The sequence below is a fragment of the Leucopleurus acutus genome, assembly GCF_964270905.1.
Source record: "Leucopleurus acutus genome assembly, chromosome: 14".
Lineage (NCBI taxonomy): Eukaryota > Metazoa > Chordata > Mammalia > Artiodactyla > Delphinidae > Leucopleurus > Leucopleurus acutus.
The window spans coordinates 2,702,431-2,723,988 of NC_139156.1; the positions used below are offsets into that span (position 1 = coordinate 2,702,431).

The 21,558-nt window shown below is 43.1% G+C and overlaps 1 protein-coding gene across 1 annotated transcript in view; it reads right to left on the bottom strand.

Annotated features, from left to right (window-relative positions):
* GLRX3 (glutaredoxin 3) overlaps positions 1–21,296 on the bottom strand; it is a gene marked incomplete at its 5' end in the record, with an annotated part of 31,135 nt that extends 9,839 nt beyond the window's left edge. The window contains 6 exons of the mRNA XM_082854102.1: positions 1,077–1,138; positions 1,376–1,548; positions 6,415–6,616; positions 7,326–7,400; positions 15,418–15,526; positions 21,208–21,296. Coding sequence (XP_082710228.1) covers positions 1,077–1,138; positions 1,376–1,548; positions 6,415–6,616; positions 7,326–7,400; positions 15,418–15,526; positions 21,208–21,296 — 710 coding nt within the window. The remainder of the gene's footprint in view (positions 1–1,076; positions 1,139–1,375; positions 1,549–6,414; positions 6,617–7,325; positions 7,401–15,417; positions 15,527–21,207) is intronic.
* Positions 21,297–21,558: the final 262 nt, after the last annotated feature.

Here is a 21,558-nt window from a genome sequence, read left to right on the forward strand (position 1 = left end):
ACACAGAGGAAAATAAACGGAAAGCAAGTACAAGTGTATCTGTAAAAAGAAATTAGAAAAAGCACAGCAGTCTTCTGAGGCCACACAGCCTCCATGGCCGCCAGGCCACACAGCAGAAACCCAACTGGAGACACCAGAGCATCAAAGGAACCAGGGGCAGAACTTTCTACCCACAAGGCAGTAAAGGCGCCGATAATGTGAGAAAATGTGGCACTTAAAGGTCAGCTCGACATATACGCAAACTATGAGGACTACTTCATGAATCAGAAACAGATAAATGAGGTGTTTATTATTAAACACTTTTAGAAAATCTCAAAACGTTAAATGATAAGAAAATTACAACAGAAGTTTTACCTTACAAAGTCAAGCCCCAACTAGGAATGGCTGATATGCTGCTGTATTTCAAAATAAATTGCTTTTTAATCCTCTACATTAATTAATATTTACTACATTTAAAATCCTAACTTTAAGTCTTCCTACTGGCCAAAGCCCAAACTTTCTATAAGATAAAGTCTCTGAAAGCAGACTGAGATCCTTCATAAAACTAAGAGAGATTTTACAGCTCTAAAATCTCCTCAAATTTTTTAAATTACCACAGTTCTTCGAAAGGCAGTGAGAATTCCCCCAAGTGTTTACACACGAACTCCATGCACAGCATCTGCTTTCCACACTCAACCACTTTTCACAGCGTTCTACCAGGATAGTGACAGCAACAGAAGAAAACACAAGTAAGCCAGCTTTAGGCTGTGAGCAGGAACCGCTACTAAAACCTGAACGCCAAGACAACTGGATCCCAGCTCCGAAATGGAGAGAACTAAAATTTGGTCGTTCCATGGTGACAATGACATTTCTATCAAACAAAGACTATCCTCCACATAATCATTAAATCGGTACAAAATTTTCTCCATCCAAATCAGACCTTCCCAAGTCTGCATGACTAGTTTGCAAATGACACAATTATGACTTTGGCAAACAAAAGCAAATCTCTGATTTCTACATAGAAAGAGTAATGCAAAGACTGAAAATTTAAAAATGTTTTTAAAATAATAGCAGACTGAAACTTTTAAAACGCTTACCTTTCCTCTAACTTGGGGGCTTTGGGGCAAATTGTATCTAGTTCTTTAGATGCTTCTAGCTCCTAAAATAAACATACATGTAAGTTTAAGAAACATTTATTATAACATAAATCTCCTCGGTCATGCCATAATATAAAATATTAATGAATCACCTCATCAGAAATACTTTGTATTTATTTCAGATTCATATTCATAAAGGTAGAACCTTAAGAAATTTATCTTTAGATTTAATACAGCACTTATATAAGTATGCTTAAATATGAAAACTCTTTATAAGGTCTAGTCTTCTCAAGTCTAACCTTAATTATATCAAGTCCTCCTATGAGCTCTCCAGAAACATAGAGCTGGGGATAGGTGGGCCAATTGGAATAGGTTTTGAGGCCCTGACGAACTTCTTCATCTGAGAAGACATCGAAGCTGCTAAACTGAATATTATGTTTGTTAAGAATTTCCACCATCTGCTTGCTGAAACCTGCATACAGAAAAAGAAAATCAAGAACGTAACTTCTCTCTCAAATACACACAATTTTAAATTAATTCAGATTACATGTTATCTACTGAACATAGATGCCTGCCTCTATTTTACCAATGATTTAATTAGCATGGCTGAATAGTATGTAATGAGGAAGCAAAGTCCAAGAACCCCTTCTCTGACGTTGAACCACATCACATGCTCAGGTATGGCTTACCTTTTTAAAGTATCATGAGTTTAAACAAACAAACAAAAACAAAGTATGTTTATTTATCGAAGTTCCTCTTCAATATTAGGTATTTTTGTTGTAGGAAAAACAGTACTGGCCAAAAAGCAGAGACCTCAAGCCTCAGCACCAGCTCCATTCACCAAGGGGAGGCACAGTTCAGGCCTGGACAGCCACCTCTGCCCCCCTGCACTTTCCCATCAATCAGGGGACCGACATGGATGCCCAGACAGTCCCTCCCAGCTCTGCTGTTCTGTGCATCTATGAGAATCAACACTAGGTGGAGGAAAAAACTCTACAATTGTTATTTTTAACTAGTACTTGACCATACTTGGAAACCCAATTCTGTTTGCTTTCTACTGCCCTTTTACTACTTCCTGTGTACCCATTTCAATAGTTCTCAATTTTCATCATCCCTAAACAGAATAAATTAAAAATCAAGAAGCAGTGTGTTCTCTTTTAGTCTAGAATGGATATAGCACATTGAATTTCAGAGCTATCTTCTCTGTTGTTATACATGAACTGTCAGTAGACTGCTGGTATCCTTTCTCATCTGGTGTCATAACTTGACAGTTTCTTTTCTAAAACTATTTATATTCCCCAAAGTATGTAATGTGATTTTTTTTTTACCTCACTGTAGTGACAATCTTATGTTCCATGATTTGATTATACTTTTTTTTGTTCTGTACTTTTTTGACATCATTTTCTTATTATGACATTAGTACTGAAGAATAAGAGTGTGAATATCAGTCTTTTATAAACCTATTAGTCTTGTCTGAAAAGAGAGTATTGTTCTTTCTATAAGCTCATTCTTCCCGATTGTTTTTCAATACTCTGTACTCTACTCTTTCACATTCCATCATTCTTCTTTTCAAACAGTCGTAATCCGCTGGAAAATAACCTTCAGATTCAAAATTCCTGGAAGATTTAACAGCATCTGCAATTATTTTTAAATAAAATCAAACCATGAAATTCAGTATAAAATTAATTGTATGAATAGGCTTTACCTGATGTCATGCAAAAAGCACATTTACTATTAAAACATGGATCTATTACTGGCTCCAGACATTTTTAGATCTGCCGTTCATTGAGATGAAGTACCAGTATTTATTTGTATAGCACATAAGTTGCTTTTCCTACAACTGAAGTGTTAAGTTCATGTACAGCCCGAAGTAAAACACCGATTCTGAAATTTTTCATTCATCTGGGAGTTCATTAGTAAACAGCTAACGGCTGATTGCTGATAGTTATTCTGTTGCCAATATATTAACTCACTTCTACTGTAACTGGCTGAGAAAAAGCTTTATTTTTGCTTTAGGCAATTACATGCAGACTAGAAAGATTGATTGGTAGAGTTGCATTTTTAAGGGTTAAAGAGGCAGACTGGAATGTTATGCTTAAGGATAAAATAGTGAGAAGGCTTTATTCTAATAACAAAATGTTTACACCCACTTTTTTTAGGAAAAATGCATGCATGCAATAAAAATATTTAAAAGTAGAAAAACCACGTTTAACTGTCCCAGAACCACCATTTCTACCCACAATCATTTCTGCTCATGACAGAAGACATGAATAAGGAGCCTAACTGTCCCACTACGTAACAACAACGAGACCCTAAAGAACACTGTGGAACCTGCAATGTTTTTGTGTCTGATTTAAAAAGTAAAACAGTTAGATGACTCTCACTGCAGGAGAAATTTTTGCACTGTGGTTCAAATACCTTTTGCTTTGCTAAAAGCTTTGTTAGTAGAAATAGATACAAGAATTCCCAAATAACTTGATTAACCTGCATGTTGAAGGATTTATCAATCTGTTTAAAAAGATGTACATCTCAGCTCTTCTTGAAAATCATCCTAAAACATGAGAGCCCTCTCCTTCCTGTCCTCCTGAGCAGCATAGAATAAGGATAATCTAATTCTTTGACGACTGAGACCCTATCAACATGTCAGGCTCCTAATACACCATACCATTCTCTAGTAGAGCCCAAAAGTGAAGGTCGAGAAGACAGAGATGTGCAATGTGCAGGGGCTGGGCTGAGACCAAGTAGATTCCAGGGCAGACCCCGAAACGGCTTTCAAGGTCTCCTTGATGCAAAATTTAAATGTTATTCATTCATGTTTTTCTGATTAACTGAAAGCAAGGTGGGGGCCCACTAATGAAAAATCAAGTGTAGCTCTACTCCACAACGGGCGTCCAAAGGGAGTAATGCACGTTACTGACAGTAGTGCTTTCAAAGTGAATGCTGTGCAAAATATGGAAATACCAGCCACTTGAGCTCGTAAGCACTGATGGCCATTCTTTTATAAAGGAGGCTCTGCCTACGCCTCAGCTCTAACATACCACCAGAAAAGCAAAAACAATTGTCCACTAAACAGGCTCAGAAAGGAAGAGGGTGAAAGTCGTGTACATTCCTGTAAAAGAACAGTTTGAAGATAAAGGCAGTTTGTGTAGCAGTGCACACAGAAAAGGACAAACAGAATCAGAGCAGCATCAGTGAAGGAAGCAGCAGGGCACAGTCACAATAAAAGACTCCCAATTAATCCTTAAGTAGATGTTTTTTCAAAGAATACCAAAACTCTAAAATAATCTATTTACTATATGTGATAGAAAGACATGATGTAACAGAAACCAAAATACTGGGAAACAGAAAAGCCTATTAAAGTGTAGTTATAAAAATTATAAACAATAAAATAAGTACTTGTACGGAATGAAACTCTGTTTATAATATGTATCAAAATATTTTTTTAATTCCCCAAGTATTTATCTAAATGTCTATAATACAGCGTTTTTTCCTATTGCTCTGAAATGTTTCAAAGTTTTTTTATTCTACCTCGTTATTTGTACAGTCTTCCAAATGTCACTCAGACGGTTAATATAAAAATGGCTAGAAATACATCATAAATCCAGTCTAATGAAAAGGTAAGCAGAAAAATGATTATTTCTAAGTATAATTCTAATTTATTTGAATAATCATATAACATCTGAATTGAAAAGGCTCTCCAAGACTAGCTCCAACCCCCAACACCCAAAGAAGAAGTGAAGTCACACGGAAGGTAACTGATTTGTACCTCAAGTTATCAAGGCAGGTGGCAGGCATAGGGGCAGTTAGGACTGCAGCTCACCTGTCGTGTGACATCTAGTCTGCTAGGCTTTCCAGTATATCTGTCACCTTCCCCTCTGCTGCCTCAGAATACCTTCCCTAAGCTTCAGGTTTTACCACCTGCCAATTTCATGAGGTTATTATTCAGAAACGATTAAGAGAACACTACTGTTCATTCCCAAAGGAAATAATACTCTACTGGTTTTACTGTAGGTTTCCTGTGTATAACCTGTCTCACCGGTTCCTCCACATCTTACAAACAGTTCTACAGCACTTCAGGCTTCAATGAAGGCATTAAATAAAATCCACTGGACTGATTTAAGTCCCTGTTATTAGGTCACCACATAAAGTACCAGAAGTGATTTTCATGCCTGATGGGAGAAATTGAACCAGCTGCAACATCCATTAAAAACCAACAACCAAAACACAGAGACTATCTGTTGCTATCTTTGGTTAACTCTAGTATAGACTAAGTTAGCCTTTCAATACACAAACAGCAGGCATCTGACATGGAAATACTGGCAAGGAAAATTTTCAAGCATAACTGAGAGAAAAAGGAACCATTTCTTTATCTTCCTAAGATAGAATTCATCATGAAACTTTACGTTTAAAACTAGACTGTTTCATACTTTAATATGTAATTTGCTAACTATACAGGGAAGAATTTACAATTAACTTTATATTGGAAGCTTGGCTATATTGTAAAGTCACACTGGCCATGCCGTAATCACATCAATAACACACTCAACTTTCCTGCCACCTGTCTTAATAAATCCCTCCTGTGCAGTTGAAACAAACATGCATCACCAAAAGGCATTAAATGCTCCATTATGCAGCATAATAATGTTGTACAAGGCACAATAAAAAGAAAACAACGTAACCCCAATACCAGAGGGGCCAAATAACTCTGAGACTTACTCATGGACAAAATTCCAAGCATACCTGTGGTAAGACAATAAGAGTGACTATAAGCCACAGAAGTGGGAATCTTTAAATTATGAGCAGCTACAAATTGGAATTGACATCAATGGTGAATAATACAGTCATGAGACGTTGAGAGAAAACAGAAGTACACCGGGTAGACACAGGAACACTACTGCAATTCTGTACATTTTCAAACTGCTGAATCTGGACTATGTGAATAAAAGGAGGCTGCCAAGAAAGAGAGGTAAGTGTTAAGAGCAAAATTAACTGAACAGCCCAAAAGCCCATTAATGGAGACAGCAGTCTGGCAGCCGGAACCTAATCCCAACTCTGCTACCCAGCGACCCGAGCAAGTCACCTTCACTGGGACTTAGGTAGTAGACAACAAAGATTTTGAATCAGATGATTTCCAAGATGCCTTTTGGTTCCAACATTCTCCGAGTCTACATTGCAAACGAGTTCTCACACCTAATTACAGAATCTCCTGGGAGTTATAACGTGTCCCGCTCTTCTAAGGGTGTCTGAACACAAGTATCAGATATATGGCGCAGCCTGCACAGAGCACACTGCCTCAACTGCGCCCCTCCCGGTGAGTATCCTCCGAGCAGCCCCTTACCGCAGCGCGGCTCCTGAGGAGTTCCCTTCATGAACAACATGCAGCGGGCAGCGTGAGTTAACTTCTTCAGGCGAAGGCTGAGGTCTTCCTTCGGGTGCTCATTACCACTGGGTGGGAAGGAGCCGCTAGACGCATGTCGTTGAACCTTTTTAGTCAACTCTGGGGCATGGGCACCATCTAATCGGTCCATTTTCTGAGAATTCTAAAGTTAAAAAAGTCATTTAGAGTATGTGTGCATTTCTTCATCATCTCTGTATTTCAGGCTCTAAAATTACAACGAGCACAAATCCATAGCTCTAGCCAGTTTTTAAAGAGGTCAACATTATCACTGGAAAAGTTGTTTAAACTCTGATTACAGATTACCTGCTATGCATCTCAATTTTAGAAATAAATAATTGTTTTCTTCTTTCCTTTTTAGGAACATACTAGGAAAACGGCACTACTTCTCAAACCAGGTCAGAAAGGATTTCCCCACCCTCGCTGGGATCAAATCTACTCTTAAGTATAAATGAGGTACCTGGGGGACCATGCTAACACCCAGAGGTACCCTGAAGCACTGATTTGCACCCACTTCCTAAAGGAGTCATTAATCAAACCAGAACCAGCCAGATGTTTCATTACGTCCAGGCACATGCCCCAAACAACCAACTTCTGACCCAACTCAGGGAACATTCTGGGTTTACAACCACGTATCTAGAATTTTTCTCCAATCCTGGTGGCTGGACCTCCACAGTCCATGCCCCTCTTCCAGGACCCCTAAGGGCAAGCAAACGATGAGACTACAAGAAGGGCAAAGCCAGGAGCAAGCAAATGCCTAATGTTTAGGGAGCAGGGGAGAGGGCAAAGGAACCAGCACAGACAGCCCGTGGCCCACTGCAGACAGACGACCTCTTCTGCCATCTTATCCTTACCTTGAAAAACAGAAAGGTGGGAACAGAACTAATTTCATATTTTTCAGATACTTCAGGAACAGCTTCAGCTTCCAACTTTAAAATAAAAGAATTTAAGCGTGATTATAAAAAGATCCTTTTTTACTACTTCAATATGTAAATCAGTTTCACATGCATTATCCCTTCAAGTAGTTGATGTTTTTTAAAGAGTATGGTACAAAAGTTTATGACACATTTACATTTAAATGAGACTCACTGGGCTGGCATGTCATCCACTGAGTCTGCAGTATCAAAACAGGTTCAGAGGTTTTTATTTTGTTGCACATTTCAAAAGATGCCTGGAGGCTGTGAATAAAATTTTTGGTGCACTAGTGACCTAGTAAATTTTCAATCATATGCAGCTACGACTATATTGAAATCCATAAATCACTGACCCCAGTTATGTCATGATTACAGTGCTTATTTTCTGCCCACAGCAATTCTTGCTGTTTGCTCTATTGACTAATTTCAAGACGCAGTACATCATGACTGACAGTTGCAGCCTTCTGCAAATTATGAAGCAAAAAGGAGTATTTCTTCAATAAACTATTGATGTCTGATAAATTTTACTTTTAACTCCTGCAAGGCTGTTGGACCCAAAGCAGATACCTTGCTAGGTTACTTGCTTCTGGGTCTATTCATACATTTAAATGCATTTTAAATAAGATGACCACACTGTATTCGACAATTTCCTTGAAGCCCTTCAACAAGATCTGATGTGGTATCTGATACATAAGCTTAAACAGTATTTAGTAACGCCCTTTCTAAACAATTAAAACACAATTACCTCAAGGTTTTTACTTGGACTTTCTAAACTGTATACTTTAAGACTGAAATACATTGTATCTTTCCCTCAGGGGACTGTCAATGTAATATAAACTCTGAAAACCAATAAAAATCTAAATTCACACTACACCTGTAGGAAATAAAATTTATTGATAAATTCTACTGCTAAAGAGTTTAAACTATATACACTGCATTCTTTCAGGAGTGAAAGACCCCCACCGGGCTGGAGACACTATTTTTGTCTGGAGCCCTAGCCCATCAAACGGGCAGCAGTGACAAAGCGGGAAGCAGCCGTCTGTCTTTGGCGTGTGTCTCCAGCCCATGCACCCTTGGGTGCTCTCTTATCACCTTAATTCTCGTTTCTTTACAATGCCCTTTTGAAACAATATTTTAAATTATTTTCATTCTCCATTGTGAAAAATTATATACATTTTAAAGTCGATGTCAAATGTACAATAAAACTGAAAAAAGAACAAAGAGAAGGTAAAGCACTTGGAGACAGCTATTTAGAAGAGACTCTTTCTAAGATATAAGAAACTTCTGTGCCATATTCCTTCATACAGTTCCACACTCAGACCAAAGAAGAGCACAAAGGTGATGACAAAGGCAGCGCATCACTGTCTGTCTTTCGGCTAACATCTGGTGAGTGCCCACCACACACTGGGCACTGACTGGGCCAGGCTCAGTGAAGATCCCCATCGCTGGCACTCCTGGATTCTAACAGAAAAGTAATACAAATCAAAAACCAGGCAACACTAGTAGAAACAAGATAATAGAGTTTTAAACCAGAACAAAACAAGCAGCATCCTGACTCATACAATCAAATTCTTATATGCTTTTGAAACTTGATCTCTTCTCACATTCCCGCTGGTTTCCAGTAGGGTCCCTTACTGACAACTCTTCTGGGAAGCAAATGATGCTCTTGAAATTCCTGCTGAAGCCAGGAGGATCGCTACACGTGCCTCCCTTAAATGAGCTCCCAGAAGACGAGATCTTAATAAGACACAGGCAACGGTGACAGGCAAATCCTCCTGAGCCTGGGCCGGGAGCACCATTAAAGGCAAAGCCTGAAGGCACCTGAAGTCCGAAACTTCACAACACTAAAACTCTTTAGAAATACTTCCGTTGGATGTAAGACAACATAACCGTTAATAACAATGAAAGCAGAAGATAAATGTATAAATATTAAAAATTTTTAATTTTAATTTTCTTCTGCATTCCGAAGAGACCAAAGATGGCCAATAAGAGCTAATCCCTTCCTTGGAGGCCTGCTCTGTGCCATAAACCACGACATGCCTTTACATGAGAGCACCTAGACCTGTCACAGCCTGGGAAGTATGGGGCATGTAATCATCTCAGCTTCACAGTGAGCCAGGTAAAGAGGTCACTCCAGACACAGTTAATAAGCAGCAGGACTGAGAAACAAACCCATGTTTGTTTGACTACAAAGCCTGTGCTTTTTTCACTATACTAGGTTAACTTTTCTACTACAACAATCAAACAAGAAATAGTCAAATTTCAAAAATAGGACTTATACATGACTTCAGGACAAAACAGACACGAATACTTCCAGAATGGATTCCCAGCCAGAAGGCCTTTGGGGGAACCACGTGCTTCCTATACCGTGAATCTCAAACGTGGACCCTCCCCACGCAGCATGCTTTGTGTCTGTGGAGAAGGGGGAGGAGGGCAGGGAGGTGTTACTAAAGCAAGATGAGTCCAGAGGAAGGGAATTCTGCATCATCTCCTTCAATTTACCAGGGTCACCACTGACCACCGTGATGATAATGGCTAACACCGTTCTAAGTACGTTCAGGCACTGAGTTCACTTAACCGTCACAGTAGGTACTGTCTTAAGGAAGAAACTGGAACTTCAAGAGGCTAGGTAACACGGTCGAGAGCACACCACCGCTGGGCGGTGGAGCAAGGCAGTCTGGCTCCAGCCTCACTCCAGTCTCCGCGGCCCTGCTGCCACTTCACCAGATCCAATGGTTATGTCTTTTTTCTTCACTTTACTAACCTTTCAGTACGGATGACCACACCCACTTTCTCTGATACCCTTCCCTTGGCTTTCTGTGGTTTCTTTTCCTCCAACTCTCAGACTGAATCCCTGGCTTCTTCCTTCACCTCTGGCCAACCACTACATGGCTGCACATCCCAGGACTTGGTTCTGAGTCTGCTTCTCTCACCTACACTCATTTTCCTAGAGCGGTCTCATACAACCCCCTGCTCTAAGGAGCACCAATATGGTACTGCCACCCAAGTTCTCTCCAGGCCAGACCGCTCCTCTCGCCTCCAAGCCACACACTCGACATCTGCACTCAGATCCCTACTGGGTATCTCCCACTAAACCTGTTCCTCCCCAGGGCATCCCTATCTCATTTAAGCCATCTACTTGCTCGAATCAAAAAGGAGACAACCTTGACGAATTTTATTTCCTTCACTCCTGACATCCAATCCATCAACAGGTCTCCTGGGTGCCCCCCTCCAAAATACAAGCCGACTCAGACCACGACATTACTTCAACATTCTCCCCACTAGTGTCCAAGGCATCTCTCACCTGGCCCAGTGAAATAGCCTCCTAACTAGTATACCTGCTTCTAGGCTGCACCCTTACCCCCTTCAAACCATTATCCACATGGCAGCCACAGTAATCGACTTAGGAATCAGACTATGTCACTTCCACTGTAGTTGGAATAAAACCAAAACTTGACCACTGCCCACAAGGCCACTCGGCCCTTGCCTACCTCTCAACTTCATGTCAGAGCCTCTCCTCCTTCACTATCCTCCAGCCCCACTGGCCAACTGCTGATCCTCTAAAGTCTGCACTTGCTAAGCCTCTACCTAAAAGCTCTCTCCCAGCTCTTCCAATGACTGCCACCTTCTCATTTTTTTTAACTCTCACTTATTAGATACACCTTTTCAGCCCAACCTAAATAAAGCACCCCACCCACCCAAGTCCCCACCTTTCATAACCTGCCTATTCATTTCTTTTGCTGAACTTACTACCACCTGAAATTACCTTGGTACTATGTGTTACCCATTTACTGTCTGTACCTTTACTGTTCTACATTCCCAGCAACTAGCATACTGTGTGGCATATAATTAAGTGTTCAAGAAATAAATTTTGAATATTGAACTAACAGTGGTCACTATTCCTAAGCCAAAATGGGAATGACTACTTGTCAGTGGTGGCAATGAGCCTCCAAGGTTAAGGCCAGAATGATGAAACTCGACATTCCAGTATAAATCAGCTATATTTCAATAAAACAAGCAAACAAACAAAACCACCTGACATTCCGGGACATTCTGTCATACCTCCTACAGGGCTTCTTTCTGCCCTGTGACAAGATACAAAAGGAAAAATTTTCAAAATCAAATTCTTTATTTGTCAGATAGTCAAATATAAATTTCAAAATAGTATTTAAATTAACATTTTTGATAACTTTTTTTAACACTTTACCAAACTTAGCCCAGTAACAGCTAATAAACTATGTTAACTGTGGTATTATTTTATTACCAAGACAGCATCGATTAAAACTAGGATATTTTTAAGATGTAACAATTCTACTAGAATTATCTGAGAGACATCTTAGAGTTCCTAAAAACTGGAATCCTACACATGCTCTCTAAGATGCCGAATAAACTGATCAGTATTCTCTGCTCCCACCTGCACAAAGGAAAGCAATTTAAAACAAAAACGAACAAACAACAACAACAAAAAAACATGGTAAGGTAAAGGTCCCTACCTCAAGTATCCCACCATCTAGTCAAGAAGCCAACAAAACGGGAATAAAATGACATAGCAGATGAAGATACAAGATATTCCCCGACTAACAGTCCAAACAATGGCACAGCCTAAGTTCGGAGAGAGAGGAAAGAGGGGGGGGAAAAAAAAAGCCACGGAGGTACACAAGAAAGACTTCACACAAAATGGATTTGATTTAAATCATCATGCTGTACACCTTAAATACACAAAATCTTTACTTAAAAAATAAAATCAACTACAAAATTTTAAAAATAAATTGCCACTCCTATTAAAAGATGGATTTGAGGGCTTCCCTGGTGGCGCAGTGGTTGAGAGTCCGCCTGCCGATGCAGGGGACATGGGTTCGTGCCCCGGTCTGGGAAGATCCCACAGGCTGCGGAGCGGCTTGGCCCGTGAGCCATGGCCGCTAAGCCTGCGCGTCCGGAGCCTGTGCTCCGCAACGGGAGAGGCCACAACAGTGAGAGGCCCGCGTACCGCAAAAAAAAAAAAAAAAAAAAAAAAAAAAAAAAAAAAAGATGGATTTGACTTGGACCATGAATATGACTAGAGGTACCCAATTTCATGACCCAATACTATTCTTCCTCCTTCTCACCCCCTACCAGAAACTATCCTGAAATAGTCCATCTACCAAACAATTTGATTTAATGATAAACATGTATTCCCATTTTAAATGCTAACAAACTGACTTTACATAATTTGAAAAGCAAAGGCACTTGATATTTTAATTAGCTGGTTAATTTTATTCTGAACAAACGAAGGTTTCTGTGAGACTTCCAGCAATAGAAATAACTCATGGATCTCCTCCAAGCCCCTGAAGGTGTGAGAACATCAGGGTGGGACACAGCCCCAGGACCTGACTGGACGTGGCAGCCGATGCAGGTGAGTGCAACCAGCACACGGCCTAAACATGGCACCAGGAAGGAGCACAGGTACTTTACTACCATATCATCAGTCCAGGAAGTGAAGGGATTCAGATGCAATACATGTGAAAATCTTGCCTTTCAGCAACCTATTCCAATGAGCACAAACTACTGGGACCAAAAATGTATGCTAGCTTTTCTCCAGTATTATTTTACCATCTTCTACAAAATAAGGAATTGCTGATGATCACAAACTGTGATTAAAACCATCTATATAATGATTCTGTAAATCTAAGTCATAGAATGAACTAACCTCTTATACGTCAAAGTCAAAAATGCTGAATGATGGCTGCCATTTAAAAAAAAAAAAGACCAAGAAATCAAAAGAAACAGAGGATAGTAGAACATGGATTCTATAGCCTAGAAGTTTCACAAAGCTCTCACTGAGAAAGCTGTTTTGAGTGAACCACATGCCTCTCTTACTGGGAAATGCCAAGAGATCGCGCAAATAGTTTACCTCCCCTGCGCTGACTATTGTTCAGTACTGTGGCCTTTAAAAGTACCTACCTTCCAAATTCCACGCACATGATCTTTACCTTTGAGGATGTCTAAGCAAGAAAAGCTATGCCACAGAATGAATTTGCAGAAAGTAACGACCTGGGCATCCTACCCACCTAGCCCTGTCACCCTCTCCGTGAATGGCAGGTGCAGTTGGGTTCAGGTATCCCCAACAGATAAGGGCTTCCCAACCCTTGGCGTGCTGAGACACTTAAGCACTTGAACAACTTAAAGTCTCACTGCCAAGTCTGGTACCAATGTGAGAAGTAATTCTATAGTCACTTTAAATAAATCATTCAAATGGCAGCTAAGAACAATGTGCTACTTAAACCAGTAACATTATACACATAAAAGCAGACTTACAACAATTACCATCATCTTGATTAATCTTATGATTGAATGTTTAATCATTCATTTCACTTGTAATCATTATCTTTTATCACTGACCAAACATGCAGTTTTAATGTTCCCTTCCATTATTTATATTGAACATTTTAGGGTTACATTCTAAGGTTTCATTACACATTTCATTGGAATTTTAAATAAGTCCTTAAATTTTAAAAAGCTAACCGTTATATTCATACTTGCTCTATCTGCATAAAGAAACACTGGAAGGATTCATGCAAAATTAATACAAGCAGCTACTTACGGGATGGGACAACAGGGCTGACAGGGGAAGGAGTGGGGCGGACCTTCTCAAAGTACATCTTTGTATACTGTTTTGATTTCTGAACCATCTAAGTGCAATACCTATTCAAAGCACACTTATTTATATAAAAACTGTCTGAAAATTGTATCACTCACTATACAAATGGATTAGTATGTCGGAATTCTGGGTCTTCAGTTTACATAAAAAGCGGCATACAAGCAATACAGTTGATGTCACTTTTAACCCCATATACAGGAATACTTGCCAACATATCCTCTGAACTCACAAACCCTGGTTTTAAAAAATAAGGCTTTGGGCTTCCCTGGTGGCACAGTGATTAAGAATCCGCCTGCCAATCCAGGGGACACTGGTTCGAGCCCTGGTCCGGGAAGATCCCACATGCCGCAGAGCAACTAAGCCCACGCACCACAACTACTGAGCCTACGCTCTAGAGCCCGCGAGCCACAACTACTGAGCCCCGTGTGCCACAACTACCGAAGCCCACACGCCTAGAGCCCGTGCTCCGCAACAAGAGAAGCCACCGCAACGAGAAGCCTACGCACCGCAACGAAGAGTAGCCCCTGCTCGCCACAACGAGAGGAAAGCCTGCACGTAGCAGCAAAGACCCAATACAGCCAAAAATAAATAAATAAATTTATTTTTAAAAAATAAAAATAAAGCTTTGGTTTCCTGTCTGCTTTTTTAAATACTAAGGATTCAGCTTTCTCCCTTCCCAAAATTTCATTTCTAAGATATTCAGCTCTTATTTTGGCCCTGCTGCTTAAATGAGTACTAAGTCCTGATTGATAACGTTAAATGTGCTTAAACCTAGTGAGCTAATCCAGTCACAACTCTCACTTTCCTAGTACTGCCTCTACCCAAGAAAGATACCAGGAATGCAGAGCATGCACAACAGGGTAAAAAAACAAAGGCAGCAAGGGAGAGACTGGCTTCCTTTTCCTCTGCTTCCTGGCAGGTCAGAAGAACTCAGTTTCTCCTGCAGGTCTGCACCTCCCTGGTCCCGACAGCAACCTCTTCCTACTGCCCCGGTCCCTACAGCAGCCTTCACACACTCTTTCTTAAATCACTTTCCATGTCACACCTAGCTTTTCAATGAAGTAAGTCTTGTTACTACCTTTACTATATTAAAACCACAATTCCCCGAAATGAATGATCTCATCTGCTTTTTGCCCACGTAGACACTCCCCCGACTGCCATCCTGTCCTCCCAACCAAGCATGTGTCAGGGAAAGTGTGGTGAGTTTTACACCACTCGGTACTTGAAAAATGCAAAAACATTTTAAGATGTTTAAGAATAATCTACTGTGATCCCAACACCAGCTATGAACATGAGGAATCCCACACCAGTCCTCCCTTATAAGTTAATAAAATGTAGTCTAACCCATAAATCAGAATTAAATTCTTAAAAGACATGACACTGATAATACAGTACCTTCACAAATGAAACCTGGGGGTGTTCTCTGGCTAGCTCTGCCATGACGTCGTTCATCTGACCACACTGTGGAGCCCATGGTGCCCAGAAATGGACTACAAGGAGGGACCTGTAAATCCATAAAATGCAGTTTTTAAAAATACAGTAGCTTTAGAAATAAGCAAATACTGATGCAGATCAAATTCTATTAGCAAAGAAACCTGTAAAGGACTGCCTGAATTGTTTTTGTACTGCTAGAATCTTGTTATATTAAACACAGACAGAAATATAACTTGCAAGGTCTTGAGAATCTTTTGGATGAATTTCCAAGTTAATGATATTTCTTGAGTCAATACTTAGCTCACATGAAGTGGTTCTGAATATTCATCCACCTCAACTACTAGCCACGTAAATTAACTCTATTTTGAGACCCTTAGGAAAGAAAGATGGAAACTGGATTTCTGTAGTCAAGGCACAACGTTTGTGAAAAATGACTGCATATGCGTTACTGCTACTCATGTTAGTATTTACTTTTTAGACATGGTACTGTGATGAAGTGACCATAGGAATAGAAATAAAATGTTGCAGGGCTTCCCTGGTGGCGCAGTGGTTTAGAGTCCGCCTGCCGATGCAGGGGACACGGGTTCGTGCCCCAGTCCGGGAAGATCCCACATGCCGCGGAGCGGCTGGGCCCGTGAGTCATGGCCGCTGAGCCTGCGCGTCCGGAGCCTGTGCTCCGCAACGGGAGAGGCCACAACAGTGAGAGGCTCGCGTAGCACCAAAAAAAAAAAAAAAAAAAAAAAAATGTTGCAAATGAAGGTATATAAGCAGAAAACAAAGGGAGCTGCTTTTCACATACTTTTGTTATGCTACAGAAGCTTTTCTAAAAATCGATGACAGAATAGCAATAAATTGTCAATGAAATTCTCAAGAATCTCAGTATGTACCTATCAACTATTTTCATATAAAATTATCTTGGCAAAGATATATTTAATTCTATCCTCATACCCAACTGAAAAACACTTCAGTTTTACAGAATTCCAAATTCAAATATAATCCCCCTTGACTACAAAAAAATCTGAAAACCCAGGAAGAAAATACACTGAAAAATATGTTACACGGAGAAAGGAAACAAAGGACAACTAACCTTGCGCAAGGAAAGGAATAGAATACTTGGCTCATGTGAGCTAAGTATTGAGAGAAGGAGGAGCCTACCATGCAGTGTTGGGGGCCGGAAGCTGAGGGAGGCACTGGGGACTTCAGAGAGCTGGGGGCAGGATTTGGTGGCACTGGAGCACAGTCTAAATTTCAGTACCTGCAAGTTCCTGGCTTAGTGACTGATGGCTAGTGATAGCACTAGCCACGAATCATAGTACAGAAGCTGCCAACCTGAGAGGAAAGGAAGTCTAGTGGGCTGTGATAGTCTGGAGCTCAGGAAAGAAGTCCATGCCTGATCTGCAGATCTGGGAATCAAGAAACAGCGCCAGCAGCATGCTCATCCATGCAGGAGGATAAAGAGGAGGCCGAGGGCAGAGCCTCTGGGGCTCATCAACACTAAGTTAGGACAGATGGCGGCAAAGGAGCCCTGGTGGTAGACCAGAGAAGGGACCTAAAAGACACACAGCAAGGTTCTAGGGTCTCCCAGAAGTCAAGAAGGAAGGAGAGACAATCATCAAATGCAGCAGGAAGGGCAACCAGCAACAGTGAGAGTTAAGTCCAGTGGACGACAGAAGCAGCGTGTAGACCACTGGACTGAGGATGAGGAGCAGAGACGGCTAGAAACCTACTCTGTAAGAGACTGGGCTGTAAACAGAGAGAGAGCAAGGATGAAGACAGGATCAAGGAATGGGCTTTTTTCAATACGAGAGAATTTTCATCGTTTATTTTGTGAGGGGACAGAGTGCAAGTGGGGAGGGAGAGGCTGAAGACACGAGAGACAGCTAAGGATTCAAGGTCTCAAAGGTGGCAGGAGAGGGAAACTGAGAGCAGAGAAGAATTCGCCTTGAGAAGAGGGACAATCTCCTCCGGGTCAAGAGCAAAGGAATCAAGAATGGGTGAAGCTACAAGTAAATGTGTAGGTGTCGGGGGAGGGGCAAGTCGAAGAAGAGCTCTGGAAGATGCTTCTGGAAGTCCTGTTTTCCAGGTAGGAAGCAAGGTCATGTGCTGAAACGAAGGAAAATGGAGGACAGGGGTCACAGACAGGACCGAGGAAGACGGGAGGGCTGCCCAGGGGCACACAAGAGTAAAGCAGGAGGCTCTAAAGGCTGAGCCGCCTAAGGTGGGAAAGGACACGTGGCAGGGCCCCTACTCCATGGGTACCAAGTGCAGCAGCAGAAGGCAGGAGCTTCAACATGTGGGTAGGTGGGTAGAGACTATGGAGGAAGTATTTCACCAATCCCTGCTGCCTCTTCCTATCGGGCATGCAGCCAGACTACACCTCTCAGTCTCGCTTGTGTCCCGGGCTGGGGCCCTGGAACTGAGCTGTGGCCAGTGGGATGCAGGGCAGAAGTGAGCTACCTGGCCCTGCAAAGCCTCCCGCGTGAGCCTCGGCCTACTCCAGCCTCCTCTCGCAGAGCTTCTGCACAGCGTGGCGGGGGGCCTCTGGGGGCCTAAGGGATGGTGGGAAGGAAGACAGGCCCACGAAACGACTGCACAGGAATGTTCACAGCAGCCTGGTGCATAACAGCCGACACCTGCAAGTAACCCAACGTCCACAAACTGGAGAAACTGCTGTATATCAACACAACGGAATACCACTCAGCAATAAAAAAGGAACCAACTACAGATACACAGCAGCATGGATGAATCCCAAAAACACACTGAGCACAACAACCCAGACATGAAAGACCAGGAGTTCTGCGACTCCATTTACATAAAGTAAAAGAAGAGGCACAACTCATCTACAGCGACAGAAGGCAGATCACTGGTGGGGGATTACTGGAAAGAGCCTGAAGAGCATTCTGGGGCTCTATATTCTTGTCCTGAATGATGGATACTTGTGTTAATACAAATGTCAAAATTCATCACACCCAGCAATTAAGATCTGTGCATTTTACTACAGTATGTAAAAGTTAATACCTCAATCTTTTAAAAGTTAGATACCACTTTTTACCAAAATGAAAAAAGATTTTTAAAATCATAATATTCAATGAAAAAAGGATAAAGTGAGATGGCACTTTCACATCCTACCAGTAAAAACTAAATTGGAACCTTCCAGAAATTTCAAGATACTTACACACTTCCAAGTATCTATCCTACAGAAATCATTAAAGAGACAAAAATGTACGTATATGAACATTTTCCCAGTATTTTACACAGCAAATAATTGTAAAAATCTATTGTTCAACAAGATAGTTTTCTTAATGGTCATACAATAAAATATCATAAAGCCATTAAAAATCGTGTCAAAGAATGTTTAATGACATGGGAAAATGCTCACAATGAGTACATTTTTAAAAAATTAAAATAAGTTACCAAACTTTGTAACAGTATGCGCCAACGTAAGTAAAAAAGAAAAGAAAAAAGTACACGTACACAACTTAACTTCCATTACTCCTAATGTGGCTTGGAAGAGTAACTTAACTTCCACATCTGTTAAACAGCAGTAACACCCTGGGAGGTTGGGAAGATCAAACAAAACTATGCACGCACTTTGAAAACATTAAAGAATGATATTAACGTTGTTATTTTACATTATCCACAATATTCTCATATTTCGATGCTTAACTTCCACTTTCCAATTAGGTACACGATGCCTAACATCATAAGGACATAAACCTGAAACAAACAAACGCTGTCACCCTCTCTTGGATTATATGTAAGTATTCTCTCCACCTTCATGGACAGCCCAATATGCAGGGTGCATTGTTGAAGGAAAACCTTTAGAGAAAGACGAGATTCAAATCCTAACTACTGTGATGTTAAACAATGTAATGAACCTTGGTTCTTTTTCAGTAAGATAATTAGTGATTAATAAATGGTTGTTTCTCTGTTATTACAGGTGTTCTCTTACAGTTATTCCTCTGCATGTAACACCAGCTACCATCTATTAAGATCATATAATATTAGACTGTTAAATATTTTACAAATGGGTAAAAACCTTAATTACTCTGTAAATGGGTATTAATATCCCCACTGTATAGACCAACTGAGGTCTCAGTAACATATAAACATCTGATTATTTGACTTAAGCAAAAAAATTTTCAATTCCCATGAAATTTTAATACTGGGAAATGAAGATGTGTAAAGTAGACGTTAAGTAACTACATTAACAGGTACTATTTAATATTCTGAAATGCTGCCAATTTCACCAAAAGTAGCAGAGATTTGTTCCTTCCGCACATGCCAGGCATCACTTCCTTCCCATGTGCCCATTTAAACTCATCACCACGAAAAAAGTATGTTGGTTTCCGGATCATTTCAAGTACGGGCCCATGGCAAGAATTAACATTTAAACTTTTTCAACTGTGATGTCTTAATGACTTTTTTCTTTAAAAAACGATACATAAAATCAAAAATGTGAAACACACAAAAAGCAAAATAGTCCTCCAGGTGATCGTGAACTGAACACTTACGAAGGGCAGGTCCAACGGAGCCCTGCTCCTTTCAAGACGCCGCCTCTGGGGCACTCCGTAAGTGGGCCGCCGTAAGATGGGGGGAGCGCTGGATGAATCACCTTTCATCAATGAGTCCACGTCATTCCCTTCGCGCCCCCCCCCCCGCCCCACTCGCCCGTTTCTGGCAGTTTCCCAGCAAGACCGGAAATGCCGCAAGAGCGGCTCCGGTGAACACCTCGAACTTCAGCACGGCGGCGAAGCCAGACGGGAACTCTCCCATCGCACCCGCACGCCGCAGCTCAGCCGCTCGCCAGCGTACTCACTACCCGCTTCCAACCGCGATCCGCGCCTGCACTCGCGCCGATACGCTTCCACTGCCAGCGAGCCCGCGCAGCCGCGCCGCCGCACGCACAAGAGCCCGGGCGCGAAGGCGCCGCGAGGACAGGCAGCACGCGCGTCCGCTCCCACACCCGCGGGTGGGCACTGTCCTACCCCTCTCACCGCAGAGGACACTCCTGAGACCTGGTCATGAAACGTGCGCAGCGGCTCTGGGGCTGGCTCCCGGGCAATCGGCTGGCGCTCCGCCGCCCCCACCGGCCATGCCCCGAGACACCGCCCAGCCCCCGAGAGCTCGGCCAGCGGAAGCCGCGAGACGGCTGCGGAGGCCCCGTGCCCGCCCGCCGGCGCCGACTCGCAAGCTCCGGGTTTCCATGTGCTCCCCCAGGCCCGGCCTCTGCATCCCGGTGGGTCTCCTTCAGACGCCGTCCCTAGGGCGAGGGGCACGTGGGCCAAGCCAGAACGGACCGCGGCTGAGCCCGTCCAGGAAACAGGAGACCCGCGTCCTCGGCCCGGACAGCGCCACACAGTGCGCTCTGCCCCATCACCAACACCCTTAAACGCCCCTCGGAAAGGAGGCAGGACCGCCGGCCCAGCTAGGCCTTCCTCCGCCTCCCGCCCGTGACGAAGAGGGCGGGGGCCGGGGTCTCCGTGCCCACCCCCGAGCCGCGGCTGAGTCCCCGCGTCGCCGCGCCCCGGGAGGCCGGGCCGGGCGGCAGGGCGGGACCCGGGCCTCGGGGCGCCCGGAGGGCCGGGGGTCTGCGGAGGACCCCGCTCCCCTTCCGGGGCGGGGACCTGGCCTCGGGGTCCGGGCCGCGCCGGCCGCTCCGAGGCCGGGCCGGGTGCGAGGGAGCCGGGCAGCCGTCGCGGCCGGCCCCCGCCGCCTCCCCTCATCCCTGCCGCCCGCCTCCCCGCTCACTTGGCTCTGAGGCGCAGCAGCTCCTCAAACTGCCCGGCTGAGCCGACCTCCACAACAGCAGCCGCCACCTCAACCGCCCCCGCCGCCATGCTGCCGCCGCCAGACAGGAGCAATCGAGCGCGGGCGGTCGATGGGGGAGGGGCTCGGACGGCTGCACGCGGAAGCCCCGCCCCGCCTCCGGCCCGCGCGGAAGCCCCGCCCCCCTGCTCGCCCCGCCCTGTAGGCCCGCGCGGAAGCCGGGAGCCGGTGAAACGCGGGAGGTTGGGGCTTACCGGCGGGCCAAGTGAGAGCCCCAGGCTCCTGACCCCCGGGGCTCCGGACTGTCAGGAATCCTGGCCTCTGGGGTTCCTG